This window comes from Schistocerca gregaria, chromosome 3 (genome assembly GCF_023897955.1).
Source record: "Schistocerca gregaria isolate iqSchGreg1 chromosome 3, iqSchGreg1.2, whole genome shotgun sequence".
Lineage (NCBI taxonomy): Eukaryota > Metazoa > Arthropoda > Insecta > Orthoptera > Acrididae > Schistocerca > Schistocerca gregaria.
In genome coordinates this window covers 860099994-860122029 of record NC_064922.1, presented here as the reverse complement: position 1 = coordinate 860122029, position 22036 = coordinate 860099994, and the positions used below count along the sequence as shown (strand labels likewise).

At 37.7% G+C, this 22036-nt stretch overlaps 1 protein-coding gene across 1 annotated transcript in view; it reads right to left on the bottom strand.

The window, feature by feature from the left end:
• The window catches only part of LOC126354862 (parafibromin), a 60024-nt gene extending 38538 nt beyond the window's left edge, over positions 1–21486 (bottom strand). The window contains exons 1-4 of the mRNA XM_050004851.1: positions 21320–21486; positions 20489–20594; positions 9584–9846; positions 3175–3388 (exon numbers count right to left, since the gene is read on the bottom strand). Of these exons, the coding sequence (XP_049860808.1) occupies positions 3175–3388; positions 9584–9846; positions 20489–20594; positions 21320–21450 (714 nt within the window). The 5' untranslated portion in view covers positions 21451–21486. The remainder of the gene's footprint in view (positions 1–3174; positions 3389–9583; positions 9847–20488; positions 20595–21319) is intronic.
• Between the last annotated feature and the right edge of the window lie 550 nt (positions 21487–22036).

The following is a 22036-nucleotide window of genomic DNA, read 5'->3' as shown; positions in this document are numbered from 1 at the left end:
AGCAAACAAAAATTAAAATTATGTGCCTGAGGCTTGAAAGAAAGGTGCACCTCAAAAGTTGAATGCGTTTGTAAAACATGAAACTGAGGATTAAAGAGTACAAAATACTAACTAAGCATCATAATTTTAATGCCATAATATACAAAACATTACATCAGCAACAGCAACAAAAAGAGTAATGCAAAAGGAAGAGGTCATAAACATTTCAAACTCCATTTACATCACAAAGTGTTAAAGACACCTCTCATGTAGTGCAACACATTTGCAATTGCTTGTGCAAGGGGCTCTGGACAGACTGAAGAGACTACACTTATGTCATTACACACACTGCAATGATGTGAGGTTTTAAATCCTCTCGGGTTACCAAAACTCGAGCATAGACTTCATCTTTGAATTTACCCCAGAGAAAAGAGTCCAGTGGTGTCAAATCATGTGAAAGTGCAGAACAACCGATAACACCTACAAATCCTATCCAGGAAAGAGCTGGGTGAGCACTTTCTCACCTAAAAGTGAGTAGTGACCCAGGCATCTGTCATGCTGCTAACACTTACACCTGAATATTTCAAGTGGTACTTCCGCTAGGAGAGCCAGTAGCACTTCAGTGAGAATTGTGTATGTATAAATATCTTACCTGTTAAGGTTTCTCAATGAACGAAGGGCCAACCATGCAGTCTCCAATAACCTCACACCAAACATTCACACTCCACTGCACGATTTGTAAAACAAGCTTCACTGTTAAAGAGAACTCTTTCAAGAAAGAATCTATCATCCTGATGTCACATCAAAACTGAGTGACACAATTTCATGTGTCTTCTACTATCCCTATGGTTAACTGCTGGTGAACTGGTACACGATAGAGCTGGAAGCTGCGAACAATGCTGGGCTGACTTATTCCACTGGCACTCGAAATTTCTCTGGAGCTGATGTGTGACTTATGAGTAGCCGCCAGAATGTCTGTATTGTTTGCTCTTCTCACTGCATGCTTCTCTTTATCCTCTGCTTAGTACTCCAGTACCATTCCAATAACAATTTTTTGCACATTCACTGAACACTATCTGTCTTTGTATACAACTGAACTGTTCTTTTTGTGTTCCTTCTGCATTCTCTGTAAAGAAATGGCATTACTAATTTACCTCTATTTGTGAAAGATACTGATTTTTTCAGGCCAATCAGCACTCTATGCACGAGTGACACATGACGAGATACAGTATTACTAGTATCCTGCCTTACATAGTCAAGTCATTTAAATATCTGGGCGTAATGTTGCAAGTGATATGAAATGGAACGAGCATGTGAGAATGGTGGTAGGGAAGGCGAATAGTCAACTTCAGCTTATTGGGAGAATTTTGGGAAAGAGTGGTTCACCTCTAAGGGAGACCGTATATAGGACGCTGGTGCAACCTATTCTTGAGTACTGCACGTGTGTTTATGATCAGTAACCGCTTGGACTACAGGAAGACGTTGAAGAAATTCAGGAAGACGTTGAAGAAATTCAGAAGCAAGCTGCTACACTTATTACCGGTAGGCTCGAACAACACTTAAGTGTTAAGGAGATACTTCAGGAATTCAAATGGGAGTCCTTGGAGGGAAGGTGATGTTCTTTTTGAGAAACAATATTGAGAGAATTTAAATAACCAGCATTTGAAGTTGACTGCCACACGATTCTACTGCTGCTAACATACACTGTGCATAAGGACGACAAAGATAAGACACAAGCAATTAGGGTTCATATAGGGGCATATACACAGTCATTTTTCCCTCACTCTATTTGCGAGTGGAACAGGAAAGGAAATCTAGTGATGGTACAGGGTACCCCTTTGCCAAGGATCGTACAGTGGTTTGCAGAGTATCTATGTAGATGTAGACACCAAATTGTAGTGCTCTTATCAAATTCCCATAATTTGTATGATTTCACTTGGCATTAAACAATTAAACAAAAAGTTTTACCACAAGAAACATAGAAATCCATTGACATAATAATCAGGCAAAATGGAAGGTGTGCTATTCTTCAGCTTGCTGTTACCTCCTTTTCATCCAAACGTATTTTTATCAGGTACGTATGCCAAATCTCCATTTTGTGAGTAGGAAACGCTGGTTGTGTGTTCCACTCTGGCACAAGTATTCTTGTCACATCATGTTCTGACCATTCTGTAGCATTTCATCTCTGTCACCCATTAAATTAATTTCAGCTCATCTAATTCAGTCAATGTTTTATATTTTCTTCTCACTTTATGCACATCTCTGTAATCTTGTCTATTTTGACAGCTTCCTACTTCCCATCAGTTCTTCTGTTCTGCCCTAACACTACTTCTTCTTTCCTCCCCCCCCCCCCCCCCCCCCCTTTCAGTTTTCCACTGCCTACTTTTAACTTCCATTCCATTTAATGCACATTCCAGTGTAGTATAGTTTTCAGTCACAGTTGTTTCTGTTTCCACAATACTATTCTTATTACCTATTTCCTGGTGATATTGAATCTACACAGCACAATTTATATTACTGCATTAACATATTTACTCTTTCTAAATACACTTTGATTTGAAAATTGAAGTTCTCAGAGTTCCTTGCAGATGCTGACAAAAAGTATTACATTTCTTCCTTTCATTGTTGGATTCCTTATTAAGACTGTCAAGTACCTTCATGCTTCATTTATAATCGTTACACAAATGTTTCAGTTGCCATATGTACGGTAATTGCCACTCAAACTTTGCACAATGAGGTGAATTTGTTTTTATCTCAGAAACCTTAGTTATCTTTTGAAAGCATTTATATATGCCTGCCAGATACAGGCATCCATTAATTATCCACTTTCTTGCTGTCTTATTTTCTGAACTGTTCTGGCCAAGAGACGTTTCTCAATTCAGGAGAATTTAGTGTGTGGCTAAAAAAAATTACAAAGTCCCCGAAAGTTATGTTGTTATATGCCATTTTCCAGTAATTGATCACATACAGTTTTTAATGTGAAGGATAGCATGCGAACTTAAAATGTAATAATGTGGCAAAAAAAAGATGAAACTGAGGCACAGCAGCAGACTTACAGTTTCAACAGGAGTCCTTATTTTCTGCATGTTACTAAATGTTATGAAACAAATTTTTTGCCAAATTGGTAAACTACAATAACAACATAAATAAAGCATACATTTATTCCACTGTATACAACATGTTAGATGACTCAACCTTTCCAGCACTCTGTAGAATCGTGGTACGTGTTCGCCACTGGCGTTCACGAGATATGATATCCTTCGTTAAGTCGACATCAAAGTCAAGCATGACTCGTAAGTCAGGACCCAATGCAATGTCATCATTGCCCTTGATTGTAGTACGTTTTTTTGCAAGTCGTTTAGCTTTGATGGCTGCTATCTTCTCGACAGACATGGCTTCTGACAATGACCTGCAGAACAAAGGCTTTAATGCAACAAGTTAATTGGCTGAGCACACAGACAGCAGGATTCGCACTACAATAGACACCGATAGGATGCTGTATCTTCTACTGTCAGTTTCAAATTAACAATACAAATAACCCACATTCCCAAAAAGGAATAAATGATTATTTGGTCAGTACTTACAGAAATAAAAGGGGTTTGTAAAATTGAAATAGAAAAGAAAATCATTTTCCAAATAATCACTTAATGAGTAGTTCAAGGTTGGACCAAAACAAGGCCTCTGACATAAACTACAAAATAGTACTTACCAATCTTACGGTAATTCTCTCCAGTACATCCAGTAAACAACACCGATCTTGATCTTTCAGTTCGACAAGTATTAATATCAGGATGGCAAAGCAAAACATGCTAAGTCATGGCACAGGGCAGGGAACATATAACAGAAGAAATTGTAAAGCATTTAGGAAGTGAGACCTGGCAATAGATGAAAGATAAATGAAAGGGAGTAGCAGTAGAATTTAGAAAGCAAGGTTCACTTTACAGGTTGTCAACAGGTTGAAGGCAATCTAATGATATCAATGCCGGCTTTCACAGCTGGTATTTGTGCATTTCATGATTTTTGTTTTGTGGTCATTAGACTGTGGTTCAAGACATATTTCTCCGCCTTAAGTTTCGTCTCACAATGCTGAAGACCTCATCAGAGATTATAAAAACTCACAAAACAGATAATCTCAAACAATCTCAGCAAGTTGAGCTATTTTCTGGTATTTACATTCTACAAGAACTTTCCTACAACAAAAATGAGAAACAAAACTTTTCATGTTAAATATTTTAATTAATTCTTTTATCTGTTTCAGCAAATAGAATGTTCATTGTGTCTATGAAGACTATTTAACACTATGACAAATGTCACTTAGTACATTATGTAGTAAGGAAGAAAATCAGAGATCAAGTTGAGAGAGGACACATAATTAAAACACCAGAAAGAGAATTCTGGTGAGAAGCAATGGGTCAAAATATAAAAAAGAATTCAGAACTGTGCAAGAAAGAGAGCAACGGGAAGACTGAAATGGAAATACAGTAGAGCGTTGATTATCCGAAGTAATTGGGGGACATGGGTGTATGGAAAACTGATTTGTTCGGATAATCAAACTGTACATGTTTATTTGCCAAAAAGAAGTACTGTATAGTAAATTTATTCATAAAAACAGGCATCTCTTTTAGTATTACAAAGTAACATACAAAGGCAACTTCAGTAGGAATATATAGTAATAATCTCGTACTTGTCCCTCATAGAAAGGACATGTTTATGTTCAAGCATTTTATATCATCAAGTTCACTTCTTTACGCAGCAGCACACAAGTGGTCGTAACAGAGAACAGAAGGTGACTGTTTTCACTAGGAGAAGCTCTTCATGGGGGCGCGCAATCCTCAACTCTAAGCTGGCGCAGCTGTTGCTGTGAACAGCTTTGATACTGCCACTACTTCTACTGCCAGTGCCAAGCCAACAGAAATGTGCTGATTGTTGAAACACAGCGACTGGCGGCTTGGCCGGTCAGCAGCACCTTGTGAAGGCCCCATTAGAAGCAATGTTCCGCCAGCGGTGGCCCAGTGCAGCGACTACTGTGGGAAACTTGGTTTGGGAGTGAGGGGGATCATAAACAGTAGGGTGGGAGAGTAACAAGTGCGAGCGAGTACACAGTTCGGTTAAGCGGTCGTTCGGTTGACCGACATTCGGATAATTGACGCTCTACTGTATTAATCAACAGAAAGTGTATTTCGAGTCCCCAACTGACCCTTTTGCATTCCCTTGCCCCGGCATCTTGAGTTACTTTAGTACATGCCTTTTAAGGCTTTTGTCTCCACTTTGCTCATTTAACCTGCTTTCGCATTTAGCTCAGGGCTGATTTAATGTCGTTTGGGGCCTGTAGCATTGATGAACTGTGGGTCCCTTATTGAATAACTTATATTCTTTTTATTATTATTCTGCTTCCTTCTAAGAGGGACATTCAATAATGAAAGAGACAAACTGATGCAGAAAAAAACCTGTTTATTTTTACAAAATGGGCATTTTATTACTTCTCAACATTATCCCCACCAACAGTAAAACACTGGTCCCAATGATGAAGTAGTTTTCTATACCAGATGCAAATAAGTCTGTCTTGCTGTTTGGGCCACTTTCCCAAAAAAAAAAAAAATTCACCTCTTCAGTGTTGCTGAACTTTTTTCCACATAGTGCCTCCTCAACTAAATCAAACAAATGAAAATACTAGGGAGCCAAATCTGGGCTGCAGGGAGTAAGGGTAGTATCTTCCAATTAATCTTTTTAATGGCTTCTTGAGTCAGTTAGGCAGTCATGTAGCAATATCATACCTTTTCTTTGAGATCCACAACGTTTTTTCTCTTGTTGCTGGCTTTACAATGTTCATTAACACGTCTGAGTATAGGCACTGTTTATTGTACACTGATCTTCCCATTAATCATAAAAGACAACACCTTGGTCATCCCAGAAGACAGTCAAACATGATTTTTCCCACTAATGCTTGCATTTTGATTTTCTTTCAGACATATGAGCTAGTATGCCTCTAATCCATGTTTTTACTTTTAGACTCCAGTTCAAAATAGTCAACCCAGTTGCATCACATGTTATAGTCTTGTTCAGAAAAAGGTTACCTTTCCTTTCATAGCATTCTTTCAAGTCAGTACACACTTTTGAGTCTTTTTTCCTTATGTAGATGGATTAACTCTTATGGGATGCACTTTGCAATGGTTTTGCTGCACTTCAGCTCACTACTGATAACGTTTGGACTGTGCTAACACTTACTACAACTCTTTTTGCTTTATGTCCAGCTGTAACATGTTGGTCTTCACAAATAATGTCGTCAGTGAGGAGTTAACAATTCAATTGGCCAGCCAGGACGTTGCTTGTCAGTCACTGAAGTTTGACCATTTTTGAATGGCACTCTACCAACTTCTAAAAATTTCTGCAGCTCATACAACCTTCACCATACTGTAAAATAATTCAAGAAAAGATGTGCTTATGCGTGAGTGTATTCCAACTTATGAAAGGAAACATATGAAAGCTAGTAATGTTTTCACTCTTTTTGCGTGCCTGTCGACAGCACTACAATTTAGTGAGTGGTCTCCTTTACTCCTAAATTATTCAATGTAACAATTATATGTTTAATCAAACTGTGCAGATGTCCAGCTTCAAAACAGACTTCAAAAATATCAAGCCTACTGCAATATTAATCTGGTAGCCCCACAGTGAAAACTACTGGAGTGGGCATTGCGGATACTGTTCATGCTTGAACTAAATTATCAACTTAAACTGTCCAATATAGGTGTACAGAAAGAATGAACAACAGGTCAAGATGATGATGTGAGGTTTCAAGCTGGGGAGGAAGATACAGCATAGTTATTCTGTCAGGACCCTCATGTCCAGAAAAAGTGTTACCCATACATTATGATCATCTTGCAACACAAAGTATTCGTAGAGTTGAACAAGATGGCCTCCACGGGGAACAAACGTTGAATACTTCATGAAATGTAGGAAAATGTGGTGTAGAAAGAATCATCAACAAAGAATCAACAAAGGCCCAGCAAGATTATGTTAGCCCCTCACCAACACCTCTGGAGGAGGCAATGAGGCTGTGGGGCTATGATGGGAGTGCTACACCACATCAAGTCTCCCACCTCCGCTGTTGCCACCCTTGACCTCCACCTCAACATGGGACGGGACACGACTGGTTGACATAAGTCTGTTACAATTGCTAGCTTGACAGCAAATAGGTGAGAAACTGTTTTATGATTTGCCTTCCATAGAAATTCGATCGCCAAGTGACTGTCACAAAGGAACCTGAATTGTCTAAATGGTGCACTCTGGCCAAAACTAACATTTCTTATATAATTTCCCTGATGATGCTTCCATCCAAATCTGCACAGCAATAACTTGATGAAAGAAGATAAATGACAAAGGCACAAAAACACTCTGAACAATTTTGGTGTTTAAAGACATAAGTTGACAATAAAATTTAAGGAATTTTGTATTTCTCCCCCGTGTGAGCAAAATTCTTAAGTACAAACATCAACATCTTCTGTAATGAAATGATTAGATGGAGAAATGCAAATCCAGTGGTATGTGTGTTTCATTCAGGCCACTGTTGTTATTTTATTTCAATAAAATGAAGTACATTTGGTGACAAAAATACACTTTTCCTTGAAGCACCAAGACAGATTTAAAACACCTTCACTGATTTCAGAAATAATCTCAGAAAAAAACAGGCCTCTTGAAAGAAGTGTATAATGCAAGGAAGAGTTGTGTAAACCAACACTATAGCTGACCGCCGATAAAATGTTTTCTACTATGTTTGTTATTGTCGGTTATTACCCACTGTGTTATGTCATTTCTATTATTCTACTAAAAGTATTGTGTGATTTTTGTTTCAAGATATATATGAGTACACAATGTACAAACTGCCAATGACTGCCACAATTTTGTTCTTCTTATCATCCATAATATATAAATTACATTCTGAGTGCCAAAATGTACTAGAATAAATAAAATGTTGCATTGTACAGTGTACTTGGGGTGAGACAGTCACAATTGCTGAAAATCATTGCCCTTGGCCTCTAGCCTGCAGAGGAAAACTGCTGTCCTGGGTCCTTGGATAAACCACAAAAATCTGCTGATTATGCCACACACAGACAGACCTGGCCTGTGGACAGATCACCGAGACTAGATCCAACGGTCAGGGCTTGCACATTAGTAGGAAATGATAGGCTTCAGATCGGCAGGGCCGACCCATTAGACATACCCGCAGAAATGGTCTGTGGTTTTGGACATTCATGGAAGTCCACTCGTGTGGCCTGCTATGTGTCACAGACACCATTCGACGAAATGAGACTGCGTTAATCAATCCATGCAACAGATAACATATGCAAATACTCTGAGAATCAATGCTAATCAGGATAGGTAGCAACTCACTGTAAAGATTACTACCGAGTTAGAGACAGGCACACAGAAAAGACAATCACATTCTCAAAATCATATTTTCGGCCATAGCCTGCCACACACACACACACACACACGCGTGCGCGCGCGACTGCCGTCTCCGGCTGCAGTGTCTACAGTCTCTGAGAATCAGATCCAAACAAACCACTCCTCTTGCCTCCCTGACTCTCATCGGCAGTTGCTATACTAGTGGCAGGAAGTGGTAGCAGCACTGACTGCTAGCTGAAGGGAGTGGTAGGACGGGGAAGCAGTGCACATACTCAGCTGTGCCCAGCCAGTGGCAATGCATGACACCTCAGTAAACAAAGCATTTCATCTACAGAGAGAAAAACAACATTATTCCAGTGCTTTTTTCAAATTTCTTGACATGTTTGAAATTCCCCGATTTTCAGAACTTGTGGAAACCATGGATATTATACGTCCAAATAAAAAGAGTAATAAATTACCACCATGAAATTCTAAATTTTTATTCCCTTTTAAATAACTGCTTCCTGCTACATTTATATACTAAGAGACACGATCCTTTTCAACTCCTGTCGTGTTCACTCACAGTTCATATTCATCTGTCAGCTATTTGAAGGCTTTCATCATATAGCTCAGCTACTTATCTGTTTATGCATGACTGTCTGTTGTTCACTCCCTCTTCTATACTGTAACTAGGGACCTAATTGTAACACACATATCAGTTCCACAAAAGGCGAAAATTTACTTTTTTCATTTACAGCTCATTTACTATGTCCAATAAACTCGCAAATTTCTTTTTCATTCTGCCGAAGGCAGATAAAATTTGGGGCTGAGAGTCAAAATCATACATACACTAACAAACTGTTGGATTAAGGCAATAGAAAGTATGCCAGGAGGAAAGAGAATTTTGATGCAACAATGACTATACAGACTCTCACTATTGTGACTGCAATAATTTCAGCTGAGTACAACATAATGGAGAGGTGCAAAGGCAGCATTATGAAGCACTAAAATTGTGTCCATATAGTAAAAGATTACCACCAAATTGAATTATTCTTACAAGAAAATCTGACATTAAGTACATTCAGTAAAATGCAATCTGCTAATTTAAATTCTTTTTTAGATTTAATTACATTAGAATAGGTCTATGAATTAAGTACTTGCAAATATTTTATATCCTATGAAAGCTTTTCAGGGCAAACTACATCCGGTTTGGCACACTCACTTGATATTATCGACAGTGACAGAAGCCTCTTTTGGTGCATCAAGGCGTGCTGCTAGTTGCTCCTTGACCTTTTGCACTTGCGTTTCCTCAAAACGTGGCTTTTTGGCAGAATTTTCAGCGGAGTCATCAGCGGTACGTTTCACTTGGGTTGGTATCTCGAGAGGTGCCGATTTGTCGATATTTGCTGAAGATGCTGTTTCACCATTGAGATATGCCAAGAGATCCTTTCGATCGGGTCTTCGGACAACGGGAATATTCTCTGCCTGTAAAATATCACAACAAAATCTTAAGCACAACTGCAATTCTGAAAAACATAAGATACTTTTACAGAACTCTTCTTGAAATGATAACTCTACGAAACTATTACCTTTCTCTGAAACTGTCATAATTAATGCATTACAGTATACAAACATTCCAAACAACAAACTCAAAAGAACTGACAAAATTCATGTTTCAAATGAAGACCACCAGCTATTGTAACTCTGTACTTTTTATATAAGATGTCAACCTTATTCTGTCAAACATCTGGTCACAAGAGACTGGAGGAACAAACGGAGATTCAGTACACCATCTGGCCACCTGGGAGTGGGAAACTGTGCCTAAATATGAAAGAATTACCAATGATCAATAGCATGCGTGTTAGAAGGCAATGGAAACAACTGGATAAAAACACACGAAGTGTACACATGCGGCATGCATTCTCCTACAATAATCTCATGACAACCTTTTCCTCCAAAAATATTATGGAGGTAAACATAGTCCATGCTCAGATGTCTGGGGTTTGGACTGCTCAGGAGGATGACGAAAAAGGATAGCATTCTATGAACCACAGTGAGAAATTTTAGAAATCTAAATGTTGTTGGGAAACCAGACAGTCAGAAAATTGAGATTAGATGGATAAGGTTTGATATAATAGGGATTACTGAAGTGAGGACAGGGGTTATGTGGTGACATCAGCATCAATAAATGGTACAGTAGGTGTTGGCATTTTTATGAATAGAAAGGTAGGTAACATGGTAATTTATCACAAGAAATGCAGTGACTGAACTATTCTTTTGGAGAGTGAAATAAAGTCAACATCAAGTATCACTGTACAGGTTTACATGCATCATCATACACCGGTAATGAGAAAATAGACACAATGTGTGAAGAAATAGAGGTATTGACAAAATATGTAAAGGTATGTTTCCAGAGAGACTGAAATATGTCATTGTTAAACCACTCTTTAAGAAAGGTCATAAGAGAGACGCCAATAACTACCAAGTCAATAACTGACAACCTGTTTCAATGCAGTTGTCATTTTCCAAAACTTTTGAGAAGGTGAAGTATTCTAGAATATTATCTCAACTTGGCAAAAATAATATCCCCAGCAGTTTGGGTTCCAGAAGAATTGCTCTACTGAGAATGCCATTTATATGTTCACTCACCAGATTTTACAAGCATCAAATAATAAAAAAAATGCTGGTTGTTATTTTCTGTGACCTATCTTAGGCATTTGACTGTGTGAATCACAGTATTCTCTTGCGTAAACTGAAGTTTTATGGGATTGACAGTATAGCTAACCAATGGATAATGTCATATCTAACCAAAAGAAAGTTGTACTTAGTTATTAAACCAAAGTAGTCTGGGACCAAATGATGTATGGGGCTCCCCAAGGCTTCATCTTAGGTCCACTATTGTTCTTCATACATGCAAATGATTTTTGATCCAATGAACAAAAGCAGAATTAGTTCTTTCTGCAGGTGACATTATTGTAATCAATCCAAGCAATACATAAAGAAACAGAAGAAATGGTAATCAAAGTTCTTAAAAGTATCACTGACTGGTTTTCCGTGAATGGTCTCACACTCAATTTTGAAAAGACGCAACATATTCAGTCCTGTACGTCTAGAGACACTACACAAATGATATGTGTTACATATGGTGAGGAAATAATAAATAAGTCGGAAACTTCAAAAATCAGGTGTGTCCATACCAATGGAAAATTAATCTGGAAAAAGCACATTTTGAAACTCTGGAAACAACTTTGTTCAGCCACATTTGCACTTACACACATTGTGGAGAGAAAAATCAGTAAGTAGACATATTTTACATATTTTCATTCAATCATAAGAATAACATGTGGTGCCCCTCCACAGTCATCTTATAGACATCTGTTTAAGGAGTCTGGCATACAATCTTTCTTCATGAAGACCATTGTAAATAATCCACTACAGTTCTAAAGAACAATGATGTACATAATTATAATACCAGAAGGAAAAATGACATCCATCACTCCACACTAAAGTTACCTTCAGAACAAAATGGAGAGCACAACACTGCAGCAAAAATTTTTGATCGCTTATCAGTGATATATATGTCTGACAAAAAGCAAAGTAAAACTTTAATTTGTAATGTGAATGTAAAATGACTTGTTCCACATCATTACAACTGACTGTGCAAAATGACCCATGGAATGTTCAACTAGCTAATATGAAGAAGGATAAAAATTGTTAGTCATAGGTGATTGCAACACGACTAAAGATGCGGGGTTGCTAGAGAATATGAACTAAAGACAAGGGATGATAGGGCAGGGTAGCTTAGAGTTCTACCACAGGTTTCAATTGGTTGTAGCGAACACTTTCCAAAATCGCATGACACGAATGTACACTTAGATAATACCATGAGATACTGGGTGGATATCTATTGGACTACATCATGGCTAACCAATAATTTAGAAGTCAATTTATGGCTGCAAATTATACATAGGTGCAGAAAACTAAGATTGTAATCCGCGAGTATTTTATTTTTAGTTTACATTGGACTGCTACAGAGAAGTAATATTTTGAATAAAAACAAGATAGCTCCCTGGAAGGAAATGCAATTGTCCACACTGTGCTGTGTGACAAGAAAGTAAATTTCATTAATGGACTTTTTGTAATTACCTGACTGCCAAACGAGAGGAATGTCCATATCAGTGAAAATAAAAAAAAAACTTCTAAAATAGAAGTTTCATTGCTGAGATTGCAGTTGCTACATATCCTGATTACTAGTTACAGCAAAGTTATAGTGCCATATTCAAATCATTGAAGATGTGAATTATTAGGCCCCTATGTGTGCAAAATGCTATCTGGCATGGAGGAAAAATCATAGAGAAGACACTCCCATGCAACATTGAGTGCACTGAAATAAAATCCGTAACTATATGAGCAAGACACAGAGGTGTCATATATATTTTGTGACCAAATAATGTTAATTGAACAGTGACTAAATGAAGTGAATATGTATCTAAAGTTAACGTCATGTAGCTTAACAGACAAAACTGGACTGCGAAAGGGTATTAGAAAAGTGTCATCATCCTGTCCGAAACATTTGGATGTAAGTGCTTGTGCAAAACATTTGGATATAAGTGCTAACCTGTGATATAATAAATGTTAAAAGCATTTATTGCAAGCTGATCATCAACTTTTCACAGATATCAATAAATGTGAAAAGATCACAACTTGTACAGTGTTGCATTTGTCACTTAAAAAACTGGTCATCAAAACCAAATTATAGTAACGCGTAAGACATTTACAAGCTGCAGCGATATTTTCGAGGTTTATCCAGTTTTTCTTTTTACTCTTTTGCTTATTGTTTCCTATATTCAAAAGATAGTGACCGGGACGTGTTAACAATAGATATAATAAGAGTATATACTTTCCAAAAGACACATTACAGCCAGACATTTAAGACACTGAAACAACAGGATATAACTCTACACCCAAAGACAATATTTATAACCATAAATACACAAAACCAAATCTGGAAGAAGTACAGAGAATCGTATGTCTCACATTTACAACTTTTATGTTGAAATGTTATTAAGGATTTTGCTTGAAATACAAAATTATATGAGTTAGTTGTGTTATGTCGGTGATCTTGATTCATTTCCTGCTTTGATCACCTCTTACAGTCGCTACATTTATTGAAATACACAGCACTTTTGTCTGTGTGGATATATTATTAATATTTTCTCAAAGACAGAATCTACACTGTGCTAACTGGTTAATCAGTGGCGTAGCCAATAATCAAGGTTACGTTGCAGTAGGGTCAATTGAAATTTGAATACCACACTTCCGGTATGACACGTAACATAAATGTGTTGTTGTGTAACATCTTGGTTGTGAGCTATATCTGAAACGGATTGTCGCTGGAGAGGGTGCCTTGGAGTAAGTGATTGTGCAGTGTAGTATGGGATATTTATGTTTCTAAATTGCTTCTGAATGATGTTGGAGATTCATTGGAGTTCCAGAGTGCTGTTTGTGAGACTAATCTTAGAAGAATCTGTGGCAGTATTTTTGCGAGTTATTTTGATGTTGGCAGTTATGAATAATAGATTAATTTTATGATTTGGAATTATTAGTGTGGTGTGGGGTTCATAGTTGGAGATTTAAATTTATGTTTCAATTTTTGTTAGTTATAGGTATACCAATGGAGTTTATGAGAATGAAGGTTACGAGTAAGCCCCTGCTTCTGCAATGAGGGACAACATATTGACAACGGCTTAATTCCTACAGTTATTCAGTATAATTGCTGAGTATGTGACGTGTTATATTTGTAGGCAAAGCATGAGATTGTCAAAAGCATCTCAGGCCAGTATAAGTGACGCCATCAGAGGTAGGCAAATGTTTAGTCTTTTATCGGGAGTGGTTGCTGTTTTCAGAAGTCTAAGCTGGCCCTTCATGGGATTGCGTTGATAACATTTTTGGGGTCAACAGAAGCGTCCGATCCCAAGCGTCGGCTTTGACCCGTGACGTAAGGGTGTTGTCGTGTGTGACGTCATGACGGTGCAGCGATTGGTTTGTGAGTTTGGCGTGTTTGTAGATGTCGTCGTGTTGTGGTTTGTTGTGCTCTCTGGTGGTATGTTCAGGGTTTTCATCTGTGTGGTGTAATGGGCTCAGTTTGCTTTTGCTCATTATCCAGAACTGTTCGAGTGTCGGCTGTGTTTGTAGTGGAATTCCTTTCAGTAAGTTAATGATTTTGTGTGAAGGTTAATTTAGTGTTGTTCGCTGTACATTGTGTGGTAATTTTAGTAAAATTAATCGGTTGTTGTTTTTGTTCAGGAATGGATATGACGAATAAAATTAACAGTGTACAGGTCAAGGGAAGTGTTCGATCCCAATGTGTGGCTGTGTATGTTGATATTGGTTTCGGGAGATGTTTTTGAGCTATATAGACCAAGGGAAGTGTTTGATCCTAATTTATGGGATCGGGAGCTGCTGTTGAGCTATATAGGTAAAGGGAAGTGTCCGATTCCAGATGATATTGTGTTTAGTGGTATTTGAAGAGTTTTGTGATGTCGGTTTTTTCGTCGTTTTGTGTGGTTTTGTATGAGGATGGGGTGTCTAAATTTGTTTATATTTAGTTTGCCCCCACCCAAAAACACCCCATTTCTCACACTTGTCCCGTTAGCGTCATTAGGCTTTTTGTGGAAAGTGTGGGTGTGTTTGTTTTTCGATGGGGTTTTGTCCTCATAATGTGTATGTACCGACTTTATATGCACCATATTGGAATCATGGTTTATGGTTGTTTCTGCCAGATTTGTGACGTCATGGGTCAAAGCAGACGGGCGGGATCGGGCACTTCTGTATTTTCCATTTTTGCTATAATTAGATTGTTAGATTTGTGTGTCGACTGACTGTGGTTGGTAAGTATCTTTTTCATGTTTTAATTTTTAATTGTAGTGTGATGGTATGTATGTGTGCAAAAATGAGTGTTTACTGTATATAAAAAATTATGTTACTGGAATGTTTTATGAATTTTCAGGTTGTGTTTTAGTTGTTGGTAATTATGCTATATGGTTTGAGAGTAAATCGGAGAAAGACGAAGGTAATGAGAAGTAGTAGGAATGAGAACAGCGAGAAACTTCACATCAGGATTGATGGTCACGAAGTCAATGAAGTTAAGGAATTCTGCTACCTAGGCAGTAAAATAACCAATGACGGACGGAGCAAGGAAGACATCAAAAGCAGACTCGCTATGGCAAAAAAGGCATTTCTGGCCAAGAGAAGTCTACTAATATCAAATACCGGCCTTAATTTGAGGAAGAAATTTCTGAGAATATACATCTGGAGTACAGCATTGTATGGTAGTGAAACATGGACTGTGGGAAAACCGGAACAGAAGAGAATCGAAGCATTTGAGATGTGGTGCTATAGACGAATGTTGAAAATTAGGTGGACTGATAAGCTAAGGAATGAGGAGGTTCTACGCAGAATCGGAGAGGAAAGGAATATGTGGAAAACACTGATAAGGAGAAGGGACAGGATGATAGGACATCTGCTAAGACATGAGGGAATGGCTTCCATGGTACTAGAGGGAACTGTAGAGGGCAAAAACTGTAGAGGAAGACAGAGATTGGAATACGTCAAGCAAATAATTGAGGACGTAGGTTGCAAGTGCTACTCTGAGATGAAGAGGATAGCACAGGAAAGGAATTCGTGGCGGGCCGCATCAAACCAGTCAGTAGACTGACGACAAAAAAAAAAAAATTCCTGGATTGTGATAGGTAGGTATCACGGAGTTTACTATATACGCATAGGTAAGGCCAGGTTTTCAACATTAGTTGTATAGGACAGTTCTGGTTTTGTGGAAGAGTGGAATTTGTTTTAGCTACATTTATTTATTGTTCAGCTAGTTCAATCTATACAAGGTGTAGCCTCTAAGTTATTAAATACATTTTTAAGAGGTGTTTCCATGCATCTCTGTCCGCTGCTGTCTTCTGCCAGTTGAAGCCCACAACTTTCCTGAGTTCCTTATCCTAGTGATCAGGTAGTCTCCCTGGTGGTCTTCATTTTTCTCTGGGACTCCACTCTAAAACTGATTTTGTCCATCTTCCATCCTTCATTCATGCAATTTGTCATGCCCACTGCCATTTTAGAATCTTAACCCATTCTATAATATATTCCACTTCTGTTATTGTTTGTATGTTTTCACTTTTCTGTCGATCTTTTTTAGTGAGACCTAGCATTGAACTTTCCATAGCTCTCTGAGCAGTTCTAAGTTTCCTTTTGAAAAATCCATTTAAAGTCCAAGTTTCACACCTGTACGTTGAAACCAGTAGGACACACTGATCAAAAACTGTCTTCTTTAAGTAGACTGGCATGTTAAATTTGAAAACAGTTGCATTCCTTCCGTACGCCCTCCAACCCGGTTTAATTCGCCGAAAAATTTCAGGATTCAAATCCTCTTTTCTGTCAATTAATTGCCCCAAATAAGTGTATTCTGTAATATTGTTTAGGATGTTGCCATTCAGTGTTACTTGTCCTGTAAGCTATCCACTTATTATGCATAACCTTAGTTTTAGAGTGATTTCTTGTAAGTCCAACTTCCTGACAGTGATCTATTAAGTCTTTTATAGAGGACTGCACTTCCATCTTACTGTTAGCTAGGACCACTATATGGTCAGCAAATCTCAGGTTGGTGAGCCTTTTACCATTTATCATTATTCCACTGTTGTTCAAAATAATTTTGGACACAGCCATCTTGAGAACTGCTATAAATAACTCCTTTTCCAATGGAAAATCCGCACTTGTTTTTTTCCTTTGTTGATAGATGCTACAAACGTGTCATAAATGTTGTGCAATATGTTTATATATTTTTATTTCCAGTCCTTGCTTGGCAAGTGCTTGTATGACTGCAGTGTGGCTGACAGACTCAAAGGCTTTTTCGAAGTCAATGAAGGCTATGCACAGTAACACGTCATTCTCATTTGCTCGACTAATTACCTCATGCAGTGTGTTCATATGATCAATTGAAGCGAAACCACTGTGGAATCCAGCTTGTTCTCTGGGCTGTGCAGCCTCCATTACCAGTTCAATGTGATTTATCAGGACTCTAGAGAACACTTTATACATAACAGAAAGTAATCTAATGGGGTGGTAGTTCTTCAGAACGTGTATACTTCCCTTGTTATGTAGTAAGATTATATTGCTTCATTCCAGCAGGTTGGGATGCTGCCATTCTGTAGACAAGAAGTAAAGACTTTAGCCAGATGTTTCTCTGCTTCCTCCCCTGTAAGCTTGAGTATGTCAATTGCCAGATCATCATGATCCCATGCTTTGCTATTCTGCATCTCGTTTATAGCTTTCCTTATTTCTTCGGGGAGGATTTTGGGGACATCACCACCACCATCATCATCATCTGTGAAAAGTTTTCCTAATGGTTCTTGTGTTCTTTCATATAATTTGCTATAGAAATTCTTTACATGCTTTTGAATTTCTTCCATTTCTGTTATGCGCACATTATTACAGTCAATTGCTATGATTTAATTTTTATCAATCATAAGCTTTTTGTTAGTTTTCTAGCAGCTCCTTTTATTCTCTAATGCTAATTTTACGGTGCTTTCATTGTATTTTTGTATGTCGGCTTTCATATTCCTCCTTATACACTTACACAGTTCTGAATATTCTATCTTGTCACAAGAAATATTGATTTTCATCTCTAGTCCTTTTACAAGTAAGGCTTTGGTTTCCACTTTCCTGGTTGTTTAGTAATTGTTGTCACACCACCTATTTGTTTTGCAGTTTCCATTATTGTTTCAGATAGATGTTCTTCTGTTGACTCTTCTAATCTCACTCAATGGGTATACTGAAAATCTTTTTTCCTTTCGTTTAATTTATCCATACCTATATTTTCTTTTTCTGTGATATTAGTTTTCTTCATTCTTGCTGACTATTAATGTTTATTTTCCCTCTTACCAATCTATGGTCACTACCAGTATTAAACTGATTTAAAACAGAAACATCTTTAATTATTATGATGTGATTTGAGATGAGAAAATTATTTCAGTGTGGGTCTCATGATTTGGGCTTCTGCATGTCCATTTCCTATTACAGTGTTTTTTTTAGAAAAGGTGTTCATGGTGAATAATTTATTTTCTTCTGCAAATTGAACTAGCCTTTCACCCTTTTCATTCCTCTCATCGATTCCAAGGCAGCCTACTGACATCACCCTGTTTTTTGACACCAATCTTGGCATTTAAGTCCCCAATTACCAGTTTAAAGTGGCAGTCCCGTCCTTTGTTATGTGTATTTTTTAATTCTTCATAAAATACTTCTACGTGATCAGCCCAACAGCTTGCTGTAGGAGTGTATACTTCTATTATTGATACTTTGTCTTTTACATCCTTATTTATTAGGAAACCCACACTCTTTGTTCTATCAACTTCTTCTCCGAAGTGATACGGAACATTTCCTGACGTCAGAATTACACACAGTTCCCCTTTAGGTCTGGTGACATGTTAGATACAAGATTTGTCAAGTTGTATGTAGTTTTGTAGCATCATGGATTTTGTTTAAGCTACATACGTCAAGTGACATTTTCAGTACCAAGTTTCAGAGCTATATCTGTGTTTGTGGCACCGCGGACTTCATTTGAGACTTTTTTTACTGTGGTTTTGTGGGTTGCTGTCATTTCAGTTTGTTGGTGTTAAGGTTTTATTTTGGTACATCTTCATTATTAAGGTTGTCGTATATTTAGCTTGTCCCCGTCCAAAATTCCTATTTCCCTAGCTGTCCTGTTAGTTTTATGTTACTTCTGCAATTAAATATTTTTCACATTATTTGTGTGATTTGCATTTGTGTGCAGAAAAATAGTCTACTCCAGGACAGTGTACAGGTTCTACAATTTTTAGTATTAACACCAATGAAAAACCTCTGCTGAATGAAATCTTGAACTACATATATGATGATGACTGAGTTGTGGCCATCCAAGCAGCGAAGCTGAGAAGGTCAAACAAAAACTACCACCTTAAACTCCAACAATGTGCCCATGACCAACTTAAGAAAAACACCCTCCCACTCCCCCCAAAAAGAAAGGTCTGGGTATTTAAACTTTGCTGCAAGCATACCTGCAGAATGCTCCCGGTATAAAGGAGAGCAATGTTGAAGAAAAAAGCCCTGCCTCTTACGCAGTACTGCCCTAACATTAAAATGCTTGTCAATGTCAGAAACAATATCCCCTGAAAACTATAATTTCAAATTGGGTACTAAACCATAACTAATGTAACAGTACTGGCAGTTTGTTATTCCACTGGCAAATATGTCCCACCATTGTGGTAAAAAATAAGAAAACCCCGCTTACACTGAGCAAGGCAATATCTCACTGAACAAAAAGTGCAGACTCATCAATGGGTGTCTAAAACCTATTCACATACATAACATCTACCATCTGGCTGTAATTGCTTCACCAATAATGTGACAAGAGACAAATGCCTATAAACAGTGTATGAAGCTCAACAAGTCTGAACAAACCTAGAATATGTTACTGAACCAGCTACCCAAAGGGTAAAACTGGTAATAGCTTCCTCACAGCCCCGAGAACTTGTGACACGAATCACAGCCTACAGTCAAGATATAATAAACTTCAAGAGACAATCACTGAATGCCATCACCAGGAGTTCTGCCATGACAATAACAAAAAACTGTGAAGTCTGAAGGCTCTTAATAGACTGTGAAAAAGAACAAGATTCAAAGCAAATTACATAAAATATGTAGTACTGTTGAAACTGTGACATCCACACAACACACCATATGCAGCCTTGATGATATCATGTCAGCTTCTTCTAATCAAAATCACATTGCCCACTTCAGAGTTAAACTAATCTTTTTTTGTGTATATGCTATTTTGGAGGTCGCTATTAGAGTACATGGTTGTTGTGTTCCAAATACATGGATTTTGACCACACTTTTTATTTTTAATCTGGCATTTCTGATATGAATAGATGTTTTACACATTTTGCATGTAAGATATATAAAACAAAATCACATTACAGGACTTAACTGAACACACTACACCATTTATTGTGGAAAAATATCTGTACTGTGAGATACACTGGCAACGTAAATTACTGTTATAAAGCGCAGTTGTTAACTGGGAGCTTACCGCAGCCTTCCGAACGTACACAGGATGTGAAAGAGCAACATTCTTGAGAAGGAAGAGCAGACATTCCAATGTGTAATACTCCTTTGCATGGTCTCCTTTACCTGACCTGAAAGACAAAAATGTACACTGCAATCTCTTGTTACTGAAACAAATGCATGGTGACATTTCTGTCACACTTAAAATAATAATAATAATTCTGTTCTGCTTGCAATCTACACGGTTAACACAAGCAACAAAATAAAAATATTCATTACCATAACATATGACCATGGGCAATGGTATACACCACATTCAATTTATGGATATTTTAAGTGAATATGATTAACGTAAATTAGCAATAACTTCCAACGTTATTAAGAAGAAAAAAACCTGACATCATATTTCTTGAATTAAGAGATGCACTGAACTACTTTTATCTTTCTGTGTCAGTTTCATTCACTGTCTCAAACAATTGTTTGTGTCCGCGGCTTTGCCTTCATCTAGGGTTAACTAATCCTGTTCCCTAAGAACTAGATTTATCAAGCGTGAAGTAATTTTCTACGAAGAGAATGGTGTACAATTCTTAAGAGTGAAAACACAACTAGTCATTACAAATTTGCCATGAGTGTGAATACGATGGATATCTACCTTGTATGAATTAAAGTGGAGTAATTCTGGACATGACACCACAAATACAAAAAGTCTGTGTGCAGCCATCTAAAGAGGACCAGCAAGTCAATGGAACAGTACACAAGCTAACCTGACAACAACTATACACGATAAACAAATGTGTGGAAAAAAAATAACACACGACAGACGCTCTTTAGATTTTCATGGATTAATGTCACTCACCCCCACATCAGGTAATTTGTGTTGACATTTTTCGGCCAAGAAAATTCGCCGAAGATAATTTGATTTTCCCTTTGTATAATTTCCTTTTTGTTGACATTATACTGCCGTAACAAACTCAAAGGATCAGCCATCGTACACTACTGACACGAAAAGTCAAAGACCATAAATTCCTAACGCTGCCAAAGTTACGAGTACAAGAGACTGTGGTACAAGCGACATGAGTGGTTGAAGTTCTTTACAAATCTAAGTATGGTTATTTTGAAAGTTACTGTTTAGCTTTATCAGCTTCTAAAATTATTGTAAGAGATGTTCCGATTTTACAAAAAAACTTATGCACGGTTACATAAAGTAGACGTAGATAAATTAAAGTCACCTGAAGAAAATGGCTGGTTGCTGTATCCCTTCAAGCAACTGTGGCCTTGAAAGAATTGTAAGGCCAGTTCCCTAAACGTTTTGACGACACAGTCAATCTTACATTTGTTGTTTCAGTTGAAAGCACCCCTGTGCTTCTGAAGGCGCAACTGACTAATGTGCAAAGTAATTAAAATTTTCAAGGCAAATCGCTTTAACGTTAACACTGTCTACGCAATCTTTTCTCAGGTAGAGTTTTCGTGTCTCGACAACGAAGTTGGAAAAGTGCTACAATATTTCGACCAAAATATGCGTGTGAAAGACTTTTCATCGATAATGAAGCTGAAATTCTCTGCAATGTACCCT